The sequence below is a fragment of the Triticum dicoccoides genome, chromosome 3A (assembly GCF_002162155.2).
Source record: "Triticum dicoccoides isolate Atlit2015 ecotype Zavitan chromosome 3A, WEW_v2.0, whole genome shotgun sequence".
In the NCBI taxonomy this organism is placed as follows: Eukaryota; Viridiplantae; Streptophyta; class Magnoliopsida; order Poales; family Poaceae; genus Triticum; species Triticum dicoccoides.
Genome location: NC_041384.1, coordinates 616751174 through 616770647, shown reverse-complemented (window position 1 = coordinate 616770647; position 19474 = coordinate 616751174). Strand labels below are relative to the sequence as shown.

Sequence of the window (19474 nt, the reverse complement as noted above, 5' to 3'; positions counted from 1 at the left end):
ACGAGCAGCTCGTCCTCGACCTGAAAAGCGGGGTAGCGCTCGACGAAACTGTCAAGATCCTCCCACGTAGCCGATGATGCAGCTTCGCCCTTCCAGTGGACGAGGAGCTGGCGAACGCCGCGTGCTAGGCGTGCACGAGTCACGCGTTCCGGTTCCGGGACAGCCGCACCGTTGTGGATCGGAGGCAAACCCGGCGGTGCAGTTGGAGGCATGCCGAAGAACTTCTTGAGGAGGCCCACGTGGAACACGTCATGGAGGCGCGAGCGTGCCGGAAGCTCAAGGCGGTAGGCGACGTCGTTGACAACCTCTAAGACACGGTACGGCCCATAGAAGCGTGGCTTGAGCTTGCCCCTGGTTGGCAAGTTGAGAGAAGACGCGGTACGCTGGCGAAGACGAAGCCAGACCCAATCGCCGACGACATGCCGAACGTCGCGATGGCGTCTGTCATAGTAGGACTTGTAGACCGCTTGCGCCTGCTGTAGACGATAGCGGACGTCTGCGAGTAGCTCGTCTCGCTCCGCCATGCTCTTTGCCACGGCCGCCACCCTCGTGTCGCCCGGCTCATAAGAGCGAATAGTGGGAGGGTCGCGGCCATACACGAGCTTGAACGGAGTTTCTTGGGTCGCTGTCTGGTAGGCGGTGTTGTAGATGTACTCGGCCCAGGGAAGCCACCGGAGCCACTGCCTTGGACGATCCCCTGTGAGGCAACGTAGGTACATAACAATGATCTTGTTAGCAGCCTCCGTTTGGCCATCCGATTGTGGATGAAACGCCGACGTCATGTGCAGCTTCGTGCCGATGAGGAGCATGAGCTCCCGCCAAAAAGCCGAGGTGAAGACGGGGTCGCGGTCAGAGACCATGGACTGCGGAACGCCATGGAGACGCACAATCTCGGCGAAGAACACCTGTGCCACCGACTCCGCCGTGTACGGGTGGGCCAACGCCACAAAGTTGCAGTACTTGCTGAAGCGATCCACCACGGTGAGGATGACAGACTTCCCGCCGACGCGAGGGAGCGCTTCCACGAAGTCGATGCCGACGTCAGTCCACACGGCCGTGGGCACCGGCAGCGGAAGCAGCAGACCGGCGGGGTGCAAGTGCTCGGACTTGTACCTCTCGCAAGTGCCACAGGCGCGGACGTACTCTTGCACCGTCTTGCGAAGGTTAGGTGCGTGGAAGTCGCGGCGGAGACGATGCAGCGTGCGCTGGACGCCTTCGTGCCCGTCGTCGTGCACTGCGGTGAGGAGCTCCTGGAGTAGTGGGGACGTCGGCGGGATGTAGAGGCGGCCGTTGAAAATGACGAGGCCGTCGGAGAGCGACCACGGCAGCTGCCGAGCGCCCGCCGTGATATCCTCGCGCAGCACGACGAGCGTCGGGTCGGTGGACGTAGCTTGCCGTAGGCGATCGAGGAAGTCGAAGCGAGGACCAGATATAGCCATGGCCGCCGTCTCCTCCGTGTCGCGGCGGGAAAGGGCGTCCGCCACCGTGTTCGTACTACCGGCCTTGTACTCCACGGTGAAGTCGAACCCCAGTAGTTTGCCGACCCAATGGTGCTGTGGAATGGTTGCCAAGCGCTGGTTAAGGAGGAATTTGAGACTGTAGTGATCAGTTTTTACCACAAATTGGCGCCCCCAGAGGTACGGTCTCCAATGGCGAATAGCGAGCACCAGGCCGATGAGTTTCCGTTCATATGCTGCCAGGGAACGGTGACGAGGCGCGGTCGGCCGGCTAAAGAAAGCCACCGGGTGCTGATCCTGGAGAAGGACGGCCCCGAAGCCGTATGTAGAGGCGTCACACTCTACGATGAACGACCGTGTGAAGTCTGGCAACGCGAGTACGGGGGCCATGGTGACTGCCGTCTTGAGGGCGGTAAAAGCTGTTGCCGCCTCCGGCGACCAGGAGAAGCCGTCCTTGCGAAGGAGGGCCGTCAGGGGCGCGGCGACCACGCCAAACTCCTTGACAAACTTGCGGTAGTACCCCGCAAGACCGAGGAACACCCGGACCGCGCGCGCCGAGCGAGGCTGCGGCCAGTCGGCCACCGCCTGCACCTTTTTCGGATCCATGGCCACTCCTGCAGCGGAGATGGTGTGACCCAGGTAGGAGATCGACTCGACGGCGAACGCGCATTTGGATCTCTTGATGAAGAGCCGGTGTTGGTGCAGGACGGTAAAGACGGTGCGCACATGTCGGAGATGATCGGCCCACGTCTCGCTGAAGATGAGGATGTCGTCAAAGAAGACGAGAACGAAACGGTGCAGGTACGGCCGTAGCAGATCGTTCATGAGTGCCTGGAACGTCGACGGCGCGTTGCAGAGGCCGAACAACATCACCAGGAACTCGTAGAGGCCGTCGTGGGTGCGGAAGGCGGTCTTGGCGATGTCCTCCGCGCGCATCCGCACCTGGTGGTAGCCGGAGCGCAAGTCGAACTTGGTGAAGAAACGAGCGCGCCGGAGCTCGTCGAGGAGTTCGTCCACCACCGGAATCGGAAACGCATCCTTGACGGTGATGGAGTTCAAGGCGCGGTAGTCGATGCAGAAGCGCCAGGACCCGTCGGGCTTGCGGACCAGCAGGACCGGCGAGGAGAATGCGGAACAGCTCACTCGGATGATGCCATGGGCGAGCATGGCGGCGCACTGACGCTCCAGCTCGTCACCGGGGCGGGACCGGGAAGCAGGGTGATGCCGTGGTCGCGGCCGCGGTTTGGTGGCAGGCCGGAGGGTTCGGCGAAGATGCCGTCGAACTCGGCGATGATGGCGTCGAGGAAGTCGCGGCCGCTGCATGATTTCAGGGTTGGTCCGGCCGATCCTGCAATGCCGCGCCAGCACACCTGATGGCCCCCCCGCCAGAACGTCATGGAGAGGGTGCGGAAATCCCACAGGATCGGTCCAAGCGTTGCAAGCCATTGCGTGCCCAGGACGACATCGTAGCCCGCGAGCGGCAAGGCGAGGAAATCCTCCGAGAACGCCTCTCGGCCGATGCGGAAGGGCACGGCGCGGTATGCGCCCTGGCACGGAACGCACTCGCCGTTGGCCACCGTCACGCGCATCTTCTCGGGGGTGGGGGATGGTAGTGTGGCGCGGGCGGCCGCCTCCTCGGCGATGAAGTTGTGGGTGGAGCCGGAGTTGATCAGGGCGAGGAGGGAGACACCCCCAAGTGTGATATGCATCTGCATTGTCTCGCTCGTGCGCATGCCGGCGATTGCGTGGAGTGAGATCTGAGGGTCGGCCGGCGAGGCATCAGCGGTGGCGGAGGCCATGTCGTCGTCGTCGTCATCTGGCGCCAGGTCGAGGAGAAAGATGCGCTGACACACGCGGTTGTGGCCCCTGCCAAACTTCTCATTACAATTGAAGCAGAGGCCCACGCGACGGCGTTCCTCCATCTCCGCCTGTGACAGACGCTTGATTTGGCGCCCTTCCGTCAGAACGGGTGCATGCTGGGGTGCGGCTAGTGGTGCCGGTGGGGGGAGCGCGAGGCATGGTACGGGCGCCGGCAGGATGCCCTTCTGCTGAAAACAAACCGGTGGCGCGGAGGCGATCGCGCACTGGTCACGCAACTCCAACTTGCGGGCGAGACTCATGGCGACGGCGAGGGACTGCGGGTTGTGGATCTCCAAGTCGAGGCTGAGGGGTGGTTGGAGGCCCGCGGTGAAGATCTGAACCTTCTGTGTGTCCGATAAGTAGCCTGCCCGGGGAAGGAGCGCCTCAAACCGCTCCTGGAAGTCGACGACGGACGTCATGCGCTTGCACGCCATCAGTTCGCCCAGCGGGTTAGCGCGCAGGGGTGGCCCGAAGCGGAGGTTGAGCAGCTCGGTGAAGCGGCGCCATGGCGGTGTGCCCTCGTCGCGCTGGACCTGCATATACCACAGCTGGGCAGTACCCTCGAGATTGTATGACGCCATCCACACTTTCTCCTCCTCGGCGATCCGTTGTTGATGGAAGAAGGACTCGCATCTGTTGATGAATGCAAGAGGGTCAGACTTGCCGTCGAACTTGGGGAAATCCATCTTCTGGAACCGCGGGGGTCGATCGTTGTGGTGCTTCCCGTCGTGGCCGCCGTCAGCGCCCGACGAGGAGGCGGACTTCTCCTTCTGCAGTGCTGCCACGGACTCTGCAGGGACGACACGGTTGCAGTCAAGGCCTCGAGCAGCTTGGCCAAATACGCGGTGGTTGGTTCCGTCATGGCTGAAGTAGCCGAGGTGGCGGCGGATGGTGGCGATGGAGGTGGGCTGGGCGCGGATGCAGAGGTGGGGGTGGGCTGCGGGGGTAGCGCGGAAGAGGAAGAGGAAGGCCTGGTGAAAGATCATGGATGTCGCCTAGAGGAGGGGTGAATAGGCGTTTTAAAATAATTACGGTTTAGGCTTGAACAAATGCGGAATAAACCTAGCGGTTAATTTGTCAAGCACAAACCTACAATAACTAGGCTCATCTATGTGCACTAACAATTTATGCTAAGCAAGATAGACTACTAGGTGATAGCAAGATATATGATAAGAAACAATATGGCTATCACAAAGTAAAGTGCATAAGTAAAGAGCTCGGGTAAGAGATAACCGAGGCACGCGGAGACGACGATGTATCCTGAAGTTCACACCCTTGCGGATGCTAATCTCCGTTTGGAGCGGTGTGGAGGCACAATGCTCCCCAAGAAGCCACTAGGGCCACCGTAATCTCCTCACGCCCTTGCACAATGCAAGATGTCGTGATTCCACTAAGGGACCCTTGAGGGCGGTCACCGAACCCGTATAAATGGCAACCCTTGGGGGCGGTCACCGAACCCGTACACTTTGGCAACCCTTGGGGGCGGTCACCGGTACCCGTCAAATTGCTTGGGGCGATCTCCACAACCTAATTGGAGACCCTAACGCTTGCCCGGAGCTTTACACCACAATGACTGAGCTCCGAACACCACCAACCGTCTAGGGCGCCAAGGCACCCAAGAGGAACAAGCTTCTCAAATTTCACTTCCACGTATCACCGTGGAGAACTCAAACCGATGCACCAAATGCAATGGCAAGGGCACACGGAGTGCCCAAGTCCTTCTCTCCCAATCCCATCAAAGCAACTAATGCTAGGGAAGAAAATGAGAGGAAGAACGAAAGAAGAATACGAAGAACTCCAAGATCTAGATCCAAGGGGTTCCCCTCACTTAGAGGAGAAAGTGATTGGTGGAAACGTGGATTTAGATCTCCTCTCTCTTTTCCCTCAAGAACTAGCAAGAATCATTGGAGGGATTGAGAGTTAGAAAGCTCGAAGAAGGTCAACAATGGGGTAAAAATACGAGCTAAAAGAATAAGGTTCATTGGGGAAGAAGACCCCCTTTTATAGGTGGGGGAAAATCCAACTGTTATGCTCACAGCCCGTATAGAGCGGTACTACCGCTCCAAGGAGCGGTACTACCGCTAGGGCGGAAGTACCCCTTTGAAAAACAACAGTAAGGAGGCAAAAGGCCAGAAGAACCGCCGGAGCGGTACTACCGCTCGTCCTCACGGTACTACCGCTCGACCTCACAGTACTACCGCAAATGGTAGCGGTACTACTGCTTGCGAGCGGTACTAAAAAAACATCCGGGCCTACCACCGCAAGACTTGGGACGAGTTTTTGGTCCGGAGCGGTACTACCGCTGTAGGAGTCGCGGTAGTAAAAAATTACAACCGCTCCAATTCGCGGTAGTACCGCTGCAGCCTTTTCAGAACACCAAAACTGCCACAACTTTTGCAAACGGACTCCGAATTCGATGAAACCAAGTTTGTTGGAAAGTTAGCGACAAGGGCTAACACAATCTTGAAAGAAATATCAATAAGAAGCAAATTATAAAAGGCCCATAAGAAAATGGTGAGGACCCTTCCTCGGATAAGACAGGTAAAACCTACAACACCGAAAACATCATAGAAGACGCATGCGAACTCCGTTTTCGATGAAACCAAGTTTGTCATCAAGATGACCATAAGCTCTAAGACTAACAAAGAGAACCAAACAAGAACCAAGAAACATGAAGCAAGGATGCAATGGTTTGAGCTCTCGACGAACGATACGATCAAGCTACTCACTTGAGAGCCCCCCTTGATAGTACGGCTATCGATCCTATAACCCGGTCTCCCAACTACCACCATGAGACCGGTAAAATAGAAAACCTATCAAGGGAAAACCTTTGCCTTGCACCTGATCCACTTGAGTTAGATGATGACGATCTTGTCCTCCTCAAGATGGACCACCTTTCTTGATTGCGTTGGGTCGATGAAGACTAGATGATTGCTCCCCCATACTCCACTATGGGTGAGCCACTCTTCGGCACATCTTCACAAGTTCATTGACACCACAATGGATGGCAAGCTTCAAGCACTTGATCTCTTCGTGATTCTCCACTTGAAATTGCACACGGCAATCTTGATGGCGATCACCACTTGATGTCATCCTTCCCATGGGTTGTATGATATCATCCTCTTGACGCAAGCCCATGGACACGTACCTAACCCCACATAGACTCTCACATAGACCATGGGTTAGTACACAAAGTGCAATGGACAATGCTTACCATACCATGGGATCACTTGATCCCTCTCGGTACATCTTCTACTCTTTGTGAGTTGATAAATTTGATTCACTCTTGACTTAGTCTTGATCAACCTTGAATCTTTCCAACTCTCTTCGTTTGGATGATGTCTTGAAGGTAAACATGAATGATCACACAATCTTCTTCTTCAAGACATGCTTGCAATAAGCTCAACTCTCAAATAACCAATCTTTGGATAATTCCTTGAATAGCACCTTGGTCGACACAAACTCTCCTTAAAACTAACACATGTACTCCAAGAAAAGCCTATGGACAAAACCTTTAAATATAACTCAAGGAAACCATTAGTCCATAGAGATTGTCATCAATTACCAAAACCAAACATGGGGGCACCGCATGTTCTTTCACCTGGAACCTGATACCAAGTTGTCAAGGACCTCGGTACCCAAGGCAGCAGGACCTCGACTACGTAGCTCGTAGTCTCGGTGGATAGGAGCGCTAGGGGTTTTGCCTAACTGCTCAATGGTGCAGGAGATGAGATTAAGAGTAGAGGGAGAGATAGGAGATAATGATTTATTGCTTGCCCTCAAAGAGTGTTGATTACACGATATATAAAGGCCCCATGGGCTGCTAACAAACTGGAAACTATGCCTAACAAACTACTCCTTTATTCTAGGAACCAATGCATACGGATCAGGACTCCTGCCCCGATCACGCCTCGCCCGTTGTGGCCGTCGGCTGTTGCTCCTGGTCGCGTGGCCCGCGCTTGTACGCAACGCCCCACATGATAGCAGATTGTAAGTGGATTTTAAACAAACATTTCTACTTAGTCATACATATTTAACATGACTCTGCAAGTGTAAATTACTAGTTATACAGTAATATCGGTAGGCATTCCTGAAACAAGCAAAATTACAAGAGAAATCATGCTCATTACCTTGTGGACAGACATGTCTAGTAGAGATGGATCACAAATGGGCAATGAAATACTCCAGTTCAGATGCAAAGGTCACGCTTGGAATCTTTAGTACAGTCAGAAAGTGCAGCACTCCGCGTACCCACAACGAATGCAAGGTCTTCCAAAAAAACCTTTGAAATTATGCTCAATGAGTCGATTGCTCATCAGTGTGTGTAGATTGCTCTGCAAGAACTGCCGAAGAGCGAGTAAGTAGAGAATTGGTTCACATGAGCATCTGATAAATTTTGAATGCTAATTCCTGACTTAACAGTTCACGCATTGTAGCACCAACGACCAGAGCATGTCTTCGACTCTGCAACCCTCTCAGTCTGACAGCACAAAACCCTGAAAAAATGAATTCATCAAATGTTGATAATACTTACGTCTTTACATGAATAGAGCAATGGATGTGCAGACTCTGCTGACTTACCCATCTTCCCTTCAAAGCATCCACCGGCATATTCACCCCATTAGAACCATCCCTTGAACAATAATTTTGGAATGGAGGGAGTAGTATTGTGGCCTAGAGTAGCAGTCTGCATGCAGATAACAATTAGACATATGCCACTATCCGAGGACTTTACATATTGGTCTGTACTGAAAAGTAATGTCATCAAAATTGCACTATAAATGTATGTATTAACGAACGACAATTATAACGCGCTGACTTGTGCAACCAAGTCCTATGGCGCGACACAGTCCGCACGTTATCGGCCGTGCACGCACACGCTCGATGATGAGTCGATGACGTATAGCTGATGCATGTTACATCCAGCGCGCGTTGCACATTTGTCCTGTCACACCATAGAGTATAGTCCATTAACAAAAGGTACTCCTGATAATTTGCACCTTACAGGCATCTTACTTTGGATTATTAGGATTTATATACAATTTACTCTGGATTGTTAGGATTTATATACAATTTACTTCAACTCAATAGTCGGTCGAGGATTTACATGATTTCATCTCTATCAAATATACATTACCCCATTAGAACCATGCTGGCGAAAAAACCATTTTATCTATATGTTCACAGACCTTTAGCCGTTCAATACCCGTCTTTATATCGTACTGTTCAACGACGTGAGGTGTTCGTTGCAACGGTATTTCAATCTACCCCCCTTAATATTCAGTTCAGACGATCGCTAGCGGGCAATCGTTGGGAAGAATGGCTCCGTCTAGTACGTAGACTGATGGAGGTTCATCTTTCTCAACAACCCGACGAATTATGCTGGAAGCTTACTAGGTCTGGAGTATTCACAGTTAAATCCATGTATATTGATGTTATCAATTCGAGCTTAATTCCTAGTTCCAAGCATGTTTGAGATGTCAAAGTTCCTTTAAAAATAAAAGTGTTTATGTGGTTCGTCCATAAACTAGTTATTTCAACTAAGGACAACTTGACAAAGCGTAATTGGACATGCCCTACTAGGTGTAGTTTCTGTGATCGGGATGAGACGATCAAGCACCTTTTTCTTGATTGACCGCTAGCCAAAGTTTTATGGCGGACGGTCCATATTACTTTTAATATTACTCCACCAAATTCTGTCAACACGTTATTTAGGACGTGGCTTAACGGGATACAGCCTGACTTGGCGAGACATATTCATGTAGGAGTTTGTGCCCTGCTGTGGACTGTATGGAATTGTAGAAATGATTTGGTTTTTAACAGGATATCACATATTCATTTTTTGCAGGTTATTTTGCGAGCCACGGCATTGATCCGTTCGTGGTCGCTACTCACTCTGACGGAGGCCAGGAGCATTTGGTTACTGGATCTATCCGCTGGGAGATGGTAGCTCGGGATATATTCAACCGGCTTGGATGGCGGTCATGTAATAAGATAGGCAATTAGTTTACCTATCTCTCTATTTTGCCAGCCGGTTGTGGCGTCCTTTATTTGGCTAGTTTGTATTCTAGCTTTTCTGGCTCTGTATGAGCTCTTTTTTTGTCGTTGGGAGACTTCTAGACTTTCAGACCTTGTTTGGAACATATTTACTTGCTTAATAAGAGGGCCGTATGCATCGCTCTGATGCAGAGGCCGGGCATCCCCCTTTTCAAAAAATATGTTCACACTATGTAAACAATTTTCATTCTCGTATTTTTAGGAAGTATGTAAAAATTTACACATATCCGCTTGACTTCAGTCCAATACATGTCAATTTGATGATCTTACATGATTTCATCCCATAAAAGCATGTATCAACAAAATTCATTTTTTGGTCATTTAAACCATGCATTTTTTTGTTTGTGTTAATAATTTATATGGTAATTTAATTCTTTGTTCTGTTCAGCTAAGCCTAACAAATGTACTCCCTCTGATCCATACTAATTGATGTTGCCTTAGTACAAATTTTAGTGTTGTACAAAGCTGTACTAAAGCAGCGTCAATTAATATGGATCGGAGGGAGTACTAGCAGTAAATACAACAACTTTCATGTCCAAGTTTATGGGAAATTGACTTCACAGAAGTGTTTTTCATGTAATTATGCCAAATAAATACTTGTTTTCCTGCCTTCTTTCGTCTTGCTTAGGAATCTACTGGTTTCGGTTTTTAGTGCCAACGATATTCTCATAATCATATAATCTGTATGACACCTGGATTATTGTTTTATTTGAGTGAAAACGTTTTCAACCATGCCATTTTGTTCAGAGTACTCTCCCTTGACCTTACACCTTGGTTTAGAAATCTCAAGTTAAAATTAGATAGTAATGACATTTTATGTCACAAAGGTATTTCTGTAAGAATTAAATGAGCAGACTGGAGTCTGTTAGTAGTTTACTTCATGATACACTTGTCGTTGCTAGTCATATGAGGTGAGGTGCTTTTAACAAACATGGGGCAACTAATGTACAGCAATCAGACTAACAATCTAACGCAAAACTAACACTCAGAATCTACCTTGTGTACATGTAAATTTTGTTGTTGTTTTTATGTGGTTAGTGTTATTTATGTGAACTTCAGGTGTTCATGTATCATGCTTGTATGTGATCTGCGATGCTAACTTTAAGCTGTAGTAGTACAGCAATTTTAAGCTGTCATCACATCCACCAGCTCCTTGACTCACGCCACCTTCCATTCGTAAGTGCGCCATAAACATTATTTACCCATTTGAGACAAATGATCAGGTATTCATGCCCATGAGATCATATAGATTCTGCAAACTTCTCCAGCTTTATAAGAGCAAGCCACGTTCCATCCTCCTGTTGACCCCTCACGTGCACCAAACATCGCTGGCAAAGTGGCAAGAGAGTTTGGCGCGGTGTCATCGCATTCTTCTAGCACAAACTGCAGCCGCATTTTATCAAACAGGTTGCGGACAAAGATCTCATCACACCACCGGAGCTCCAGACCGGAGCCAAGACATCAACTCAAGCAATGCCCAGGGCTCAGGCGAACCCCGACATTGGCTCTGCTGGTTAGCGGCGACGGTCATAGAACATCAATGGTCCGTGCCTACGATGGCAACTAAACACACAGCAGATTCACACAAACACCGCGATCATGGAGCATGCCGCGGAGATCGATCTAGCCTTGGGATGGCAAGAGAGTCAAAGCAAGAAGCCTCTAGTTCAAGTTCGCTTTATTGGCTACCAACTCCGTCTTCCTAGCCTCAAAAAAAAAAAAAACCCTACTCCGTCTTCCTCCATTCCTATCTGAACTTGTGCGTAATGCGGCAGTCCCTCGCCCCGAGACTGGGCAAAGTTAGATCTTGCAATGACATTTTCATGATGCAATGGTCAAGCTTTAAGAAATTTCTTCATAAATGTCTTTCAATATTATTTTATTTCATGGTTCATATTGTATGTCATTTTCATGATGTCTTTCTTAAAATCGTTACTTATTAGTTGAAAAGCATTGGGGTTAAATAAAGTTGGAAGCTTAGTCTCCAGCCCTGTCTATTTGTAGCTTTACTGTGATCATGTGATGCAGAGGATAGCACAATGTGATATTGTCATCTACATGGTGAATGTAACCACTAATCCCGTTCGGTGTTGTCCAAATTCAGACTTCAGTTTGGAGGCAATCTGCTTGTGCACTGATATGACTTACATTTGAAAACATGCACTTTGGTTTTGAACTCTCAGTGTGAGATGCTCATCTTTCATAATGTACTCCCTCCGTTTCTAAATATTTGTCTTTCTACATATTTTAACAAGTGACTACATACGAAGCAAAATGAGTGAATCTACACTCAAAATATGTCTATATACATCCATATGTGGTAGTTCATTTGAAATCTCTAAAAAGACAAATATTAAGGAACAGAGGGAGTATATAGAGTGGATGCACAAAAATCGTTTGGATATTTATGGATGTGAGATCATCCTTCTGTGTTCCTCTTATTGTACATGAAGTTCGAAAAGTTGTCTTATCCCGTATAAAAATTAAGATTTCCCTTTAGTGTTTACACTTCCAGGATAGCTATCGAATGTTAACACTGAGCAAAATTACGTTGAGCTAAAATTAAGTTTTGAGTCATGAGAGAGAGAGAGACTGAGCAAAATTACGTTGAGCTAAAATTAAGAGAGAGAGAAAGACTGAGCAAAATTACATTGAGCTAAAATTAAGAGAGAGAGAGAGAGACTGAGCAAAATTACGTTGAGCTAAAATTAAGAGAGAGAGAGAGACTGAGCAAAATTATGTTGAGCTAAAATTGAAAGAGAGAGAGAGAGAGAGAGAGAGAGAGAGAGAGAGAGAGAGAGAGAGAGACTGAGCAAAATTACGTTGAGCTAAAATTAAGAGAGAGATGCATTGTATTCAAAGATGCAATCTGTAAAGATTCGCGGCAACGCACGGGTATTCTACTAGTCATGTTTAATTTACTGTTTTTCTGGATTAAACATAACATTAAAATACTTGACTCTTCAGCATCACCCACTCGAGCTTCTCGTGTAAAGAATTATCTGCTTTCCCTATACACGGTCAAACAATCATACAATATTGTAGTTTTCAATAATATCACAACATTCCATTTCTGTGGTTCTTCTGTTCGTAGGTTTTAGAAGGAGAGACGCTGGACTTGCGGAATTTTTCTAAGAAAGCTCTTACGGGTCTGAGGTGGAGGCGTCGGGATTAATCATGGGTAGGGGCGTAGGGCCCCATGGTTAAATTCAGGGGCGGTCAATTGATTGTATTAGGACACGTCTTCCCGTAAGTGTAGCATTTTTGTTCTAGAAGCCCTGTGAACTACGAAAACCGAATGCACCCGTAACTTTTCTTCAGTACGTAACAGTCGTCCTGGAGAGGGCTCACCCTCACCTCAATCTTTGATGCTCGTCGTGGTTGGGTGTGGCTCTTTTCACGGAAGCCGGTCAGGCAGACTCCTCAGATGCCTCTCACCTGCTACAGTGCAGAATCGCTTTGCTTAAATCAGCCTCGTCGTTCGGATGCACGGGCACGCTAAACTATGAGCAAGTTTTTGGACTCTTACATATGTCGACCGCTTCTTCGCAGAGCTCATTCCCTCACCAAAAGCCGACAGAAACGTTCGATTTTCTTCACCTGGCGCTGGCAGGCCTCGAATCTAGTACGCGCCTTGTTTGCTAGCCGAACAAACCGCCACCAGCGAGGTGGATTTTATACTCCATTTCTTGTCTGCGTATTACGCAACGTTGTCGCGTTCCTCGTGAGGCCGCACGAATTCCGGGGTAGCTCCGCCACTTGTTCCATCATTCGGTAGCCGCCGGGACTACGTACTCGATCCACGTAGGAGAGGCCCGTATAATATAGAGCCTATTCGGCAATCATCCAGCTCCGCAAAATACGGAAGCGCGGGGAGCGACACTTTGGCGACTCTGAGCAAATAGGCTGCGGGCCGCTCCGCTCCGGCTGCGCCAGGAGCGGAGAGCTGCCGAACAGGCTCGTAATCCACGAAGGAGAGCTCCTGGCCGACTCTCTTTAATGGAATTTTCAGATGAATTGGTTGAAGCATGAATTTAACATTGTATCCAAGCCAAAAGCCTTCAAGTTTAAGCCCAGATCATACCAACGCGGTATTTTAAAAAATTACAGTATATATCTTCTTCCTTTTTACGAGTATATATCTTTAAATATGCATCAATCCCAAGTCGAAGACTAAAAAAAGTTGGACGTGAAGGAAAAAGTTGAAATATATTACCTGCATCTCTTCATCAGTTCAGACTTTTGAATGAATTGGATATAAGAACTGCCCATTCTCCATTGCAAAAGGAAAATTTGAGTACAGTGTGGTTTTAAGCAGAGACAAAACCAGCAACCGATCAAGATTTCAGAGAGAAGATCAAAGCACAGAGCAACTTTAGCATACAACTTGCCAGGATTACATACATAGTAGTACAAGCGACAACGGCAACTTATTGTACTACACCTCAGCTACAGCACTACTAGCTTATTAGGGCACCAAAGCAGCTAAGCTAATGATGTACATCCATACAAATTGCCATATTCAGATACGGTTCTTGCCAAAGGGACCCAAGGGCAACATAAGGTACAGTAGGTACGTACACACAACTAGATGTATTTACAATCATTCATGCGGCTGGATGCAACGGGGTCACCCAGTCAGGGCAGTCCTGCCTCTGCCCGGCAAGGGAGTAGTAGGCAAGAACCTGGGCCTGCTTGTCCACGCAGGGTTCTCCTTCGAGCGTCATGCGGAACAAGCCCTCGGGGCTGGGGGGCGTGAACTCGATGTTCCAGAATCGCCTCGCCATGAGGAGGAGCTCCAGGCCTGCTGGAGAGGCCTTGTAGCCTTGCACCCATATGTACCTGAGCGAGGGCATGTGGAGCACCGCGAGGGACAGGGCTTGCTCGCTGAAGCAGCAGCTCCGAAGCTCAAGCTTCCGCAGGTTGGTGCATCCTATTGCGAAGCGGATCAACCCGTGGTCCGATTCGCCGACGTTGCCCAGTAGCATGTACTGGATGTTGCCGCTGTACTGCCCGATGTAGTCGAGGCCTGTGTCTGAGAGCCCTCCAGGTCTCAGGTAGAGAGCAAATCTCCGGAGCTTGGTGCAGCTCCTTAACAGAGCTCGAACACCGTTGTCGAGCGGCAGATCGGTTACCTGCTTTTGTCTGTCGAGCAGGACAAGCCGGAAGTCGTAGAGATTTTTGCAGAAGGTCCCGATGGATTCGAGAGCGCCGTTGGTGATATCAGATACATAGGCAGCTATGTACTCCAGGTCACGGCAACCAACAGCTACCGCTGTCAGGCCTAACTGAGAAACTCCTCCTTGCTCTTCTTGGAGACCTGGATCATCATCCCCTCGCTCAATTCGAAGTCTTCGTAGCTTCTTGCATGTATCACCAACAACCTCTAGCCCTCTGTCTCCTATCACATTCCTCACCTGTTGACAGAATCTACTGTCAGTAAAAATGAGAGTACAACAAATTTCACACCCAAAATACAAGAGTATATGAGAAACACTACCTCGAGAACAAATAGGTTCGGGCATTTTGAGATAAGCTGGCAATGATCCTCAGTGGTGAGGAAAGTGTACTGCAAGTCCAGTTTCTTTAATGAAGCAGAAAAAGGGAAGATAACAGGCATCTCATTTTTCCCCATGAACGTAAGCCCCAAGAAGCATACTCTTGGTGGAAACTTGACTTTTTCATACTTTGTTAGCTCTCCTACCTCATTGAACGATCCTCCAGCAAAATCTTGCAATGCATTGGCTGCTTCGAAAAAACCAATCAGGTCTGAAAGGTCACACTCACTGATCTTTAAAGAAAGTAATGATTTGCAGTTCTTTGCTAGAAGCTCCAGATCAGCTGGCACCACTTTGAGCTCAGTCATGTAGAAGTTCAGTGTCACAAGAACAGAATTGTTGACAGCAAGTTCATGAAGCCATTCACCACCTTCATCAGCAATCACACATTCTTCAAGAAATAATGTTCTCAAGGATCTGCCAAGATAATTTAGAATAGCATGTTAACTGCAGTGATAGCACGCAATCATGCAGTGACAGTAAAATCACTTTGAATTAATGTACCACAGTCGAATGTCTTGCTAAAGGAGCACAGCAATAGTTGTAAGCTAAGGAAGAATGGAAAGTGCGATGAAAAGTGGATTACTGGTGAACCAGGAAACCTATAAAGACACGTCTCAAACTTCATGAACATGCCCCGATGTCCCCATGTTCTGTCCCCTTTCATTAATAGTGGGACAGCGGAACAGCCATTGCAGTCAAGTCAATTTTATTTTTTTCAATTCACATTTGCATATGAGGCATTTCCAGGCACAAAGGAGCACACTGTACATGCATTTTAACTAAAGCACTACAGATCCTCTGTAGCATGCTAACCTTTAGTCTCCCAGCTCCATATGTGAACTTGACAAGCTCACACAAATCATACTTGCATTCTAAGGGAAAATAATTTCCCTCAGACAACTTCGTAGTTGCAGAATTCAGACAAAGCAAAGTTAACACGGACACATGGAAAGGCTTCTGCCAAAAGAGTAAAAAGGAAGGACCAAGATGATGCTTGAAAGTCGATATGACGGCATGACATAGTGCCACACTAATCTGAACATGATAGAATTGATTGGTAACAGAAACACCAACTTGCAACTTTATTTTGGTTCAAGATGTTCCACAGGGACGGATGTAGTCCTGTTCAAGTCCAATCAAAGTAGTAGTACGATAGCCCTCCTGGGGAAGACAGATCACCTGACTGGTGCAACCTCGCATTATAGTTTGCTTAAGCCCGACTTGGTTGGGACTTGTCAGCTGGTTTGAGTCAATTTTACAAACTAGAGGCCGGATCGGACATATGCTGGACAGAAACGACAGGTAAACCATAGAACTACACCAAATCTCATATATCTCCCTTCGGCAGTCATTTGCATATACTGCTCATATCAATTTGTCGTAGAAAACTAGTGCCATGGTGTATCATGGCGCCCAAACAAAGTGTGTGGAAGCTAACTTGACACCTTCCCTCACATGACCGTATTTGTTACAGCTCGTGATAGAGCAAACAAATATCTAATTATAGAAACTGGCTCTTAACTCGTCCTTATCCAGTATACTCCATTTGGCGAAACCAACCAACACACAGACCAGATCAATCCTCATTCATCAATGAGCAGATCAACTGTCACAATTACTGGAACTCACCACCACAAATCAACAGGCAAGAGGGCAAAAAAAAAAAGAGGTGCGCGGATGCAGGTGAGTAGAGCTGGTGGACTACCTGCAGGAGCGGGCGACGAGGCGGAGCGCGTCGGTGGAGAAGCCGGAGCACTTGTCGAGCTTGAGCTCCTGCAGCATGTGGCCGCGGGAGCGGATGAGCGCGGCGACGTCATCGTCGGTGACGGTCATGCGTCGCAGGTGGAGCGCCTTGAGGCACTCGAGCGGCGCGGCGAGCCGGGCGACCCAGGGCGCGGCGTAGGCGCCCCAGTCGTCGGAGATGAGGCCGTACATGGCGGCGCGCGGCCTGCCCTTGAGGGCGAGCGACTCGAGGCGCGGGAAGCGCGCGAGGAGGCGGGCCGGGTCGGCGGCGTAGCAGAAGGCGACGGTGACGTGCTTGCGGGTGAGCGCGTCGATGCGGTGCCAGCGGCGGCAGACGAGCGAGGCGGCCTCCCGGTCGCGCGGGGCGTCGACGTAGCCCATGACGAGGTGCAGCGCCTCGTCGGGCACGCCGCCGCAGCCGAAGCTGAGCGCGCGGCTGAGCCGCCGCGGCTCCGGCACCTCCCCGCCCATCGGATCGAGCGGGGCTAGGCGGATCGGCTAGCGGCCGCCGCGCGGGAGATCTGGGCCGGGCCCGGCGGGGGGCGGGGGCATGGAGGGGGAGGCGGAGGCGGAGACGGAGATTCCTCCGCGCTCCCTCCCTTTCTGCTGCGGGGTGGGCTTTGCGGGAGGACGGGAGAAGTGAATGAAGGAAGCGAAATTATTGGAGGGAGAAGGGAGGGATAGGAGCGAGCCGGGGCGGACGTGACTTGGGGAGGCGGCAGCTTTTACCTGCGCGGCTCGTCCCGTCCCGTCTGCTGGCGCCGCGCCACGTACGCCGCCCCGCCGGTGGACGCGAGCGATAAATGGCCTCGCCCACCCGGGTACAGCCAGCACGGTACCAGCCTACCACCACATCTCTACTCTCTAGCACCGTACGCGCCGCGGCTCAACGCTCACCAGCGTGCCGCCGCCGGTGATCGCGTACGCTTTTCTCACAGGATTACTGATTTGATCTCACTTGCGCCCCGTCGACGTTTTTGTCTGAAGGTGTATTCTAGTGCGGAGTGCGGAGCTGAAAAGACAGCGTTGGCCTAGCAGCTATAGTCATTTTCAGCGGCAAGTGGATAAAACACCCTCGATCTTGTGCAAGATCGCGCTGCACAGGCTTGTGGTTGCGGGGAGCATCATTGCGTGCTTGCTCGTTTTGGCTGCCTGCCTATCGGCGTTTTTCTGTATGGGGGTATCTTCTTCACTGGGCCACAGAATTGCTCGAAATATCTACACGGAAATTGGATGAGGCCGGTGTGAGCAGAGCTGAGGTTAGCTCCCCTAATGGAAAAGATGATATTATTAGCTGGGCATGCAGCGATGCACAGATAAAGCAGCGACAATCATAAAAGATGGCAGATGTTAACATGGTGTGTGCCAATGCAGCAGAATGTCATTTGCTTCGTTGCAGATCGTGTTCGCATGGTCCCCTTGTCCTCGTCCTTGCCATGTTTTTCTGGTTGAAAAAAAATGCATAGTTTCCTCAAACTTTCTCACAGACTGTAAACTGAGCGAAGCTCAAGGTTGAGCTGTAAAAAGTCGCTTGCGCTCAGCTTGTAAGAGCAACTCCAATGAGTGACCCATTTTGTCCGCTTGCGTCCGTTTGAATCGGCGCGGACAAAAGTAGAGGCCCAACGCGCTGACCCACACTCAAATCTCGTCCGCCTGGCGTCCGCGCCGACCCATTTCCAGTCCAAAATTGCGCCTGAAATGCGTCGGCCCGAACGCGCCGCGCGTCTCCTCGGCGTCCGCCGCGTCCCAACTTGTAGGCCACCTAACTACCGTCCGTCGTCTAATTTATGACGACCACCGACAGCGGGCCCACTAGTCGGCCAGTGGAAGCGTCCTTTTTTAACCACGCATGCGGCATGGGCCGGCCTCATCCACTTCCGTCCACATCTGGCCCCCACCACCCTCTTGTGCTTCCTCGTCGAAGACACCAAACCCTAGCAAGCAATGGGCCTCTTCGACAGCAGTAGCGGCAAGGGAAGGGCAAGGGCACCCCCGGCGCCTCATCCTCTCGTGTTTCTCCTCCCCCTCCTCCTCCGGCGTCGGCGTGTTTCCGCCCTGGTCGCCGCCGTCTGCACATCCTGGTGCACCAAGCGCGGTGGCACTGGGAGTACAGGCAGTCGCTGCCCTACCCCGACGTCACGTTGCCGCACCACTGGCACCTGGATCCGCAACGGATCCCCATGCCGACGGTTCTGCGTACCCAGCGGGCGCATGACGAGGAGGTGCGCAGGCACCGGGGGCAGCTCACACCGGAGCAGCGGCGGATGCCGGAGTACGCCGCCGACTCTCCCGACTGGGAGGCTTGGTTTGCCCTCGAACACGAGGAACAACGGCGTGTCGGCGTTGACGTGTCCCCCGCCGTTTCCACCGCCGCCCCCGCGGGTAGAGCTGGAGGAAATGGAGGCGGAGGCGGAGTACCAAGCCGCCCTCGAGGAGGCCCTGTAGCACGCGCTGGAGGCTAGCCGGCTTGAGGAGGACGCGCACTGGGATGGGCTAGAGCAAAGCCCTTGCCTTGTCGGCGGCGGGGGACTCCGTCCACACCCCGCTCTTCGCCCCGCCTCCGCCACCGCCGTCGCCCGTCGAGCCGGAGCCGGTGCCGACGCGAAAGCGCTCCCTGCCTCCACCCACTTGGCAGGAGGAGGCCTACACATGACCGGACAGTACCGCGAGTGTGTCAGCGCGCCTCCTTTCCAGTACACCGCGACGCCGGAGGAGGAGGAGGCCCACCTTCTACGCTAGAAGGCGCACTGGCTCGCCCAGGAGGAGGCCGACGACGAGCGGCAGATGCGCTACGAG

General features: G+C 50.9%; 1 protein-coding gene across 1 annotated transcript; it reads right to left on the bottom strand.

Moving 5' to 3' along the window:
* Positions 1-13724: 13724 nt before the first annotated feature.
* Positions 13725-17382, bottom strand: LOC119269618 (coronatine-insensitive protein homolog 1a-like). Its single transcript, XM_037551489.1, has 3 exons — positions 16641-17382; positions 14875-15349; positions 13725-14791 (listed from the first exon to the last, which is right to left on the bottom strand). The coding sequence occupies exons 1-3, from the start codon at positions 17147-17149 to the stop codon at positions 13982-13984; spliced, it is 1794 nt and encodes a 597-aa protein (XP_037407386.1). The 5' UTR covers positions 17150-17382; the 3' UTR covers positions 13725-13981.
* Positions 17383-19474: the final 2092 nt, after the last annotated feature.

Bases quoted from the DNA above. Each gene is read 5' to 3' on its own strand.
- LOC119269618 (XM_037551489.1), bottom strand. From the start codon at position 17,149: ATGGGCGGGGAGGTGCCGGAGCCGCGGCGGCTCAGCCGCGCGCTCAGC. The intron at 15,350-16,640 runs GTAGTCCACCAG...TTATCTTGGCAG, and splicing joins CTCGTCGCCCGCTCCTGCAG to ATCCTTGAGAACATTATTTC. The intron at 14,792-14,874 runs GTAGTGTTTCTC...TTCTGTCAACAG, and splicing joins CGAACCTATTTGTTCTCGAG to GTGAGGAATGTGATAGGAGA.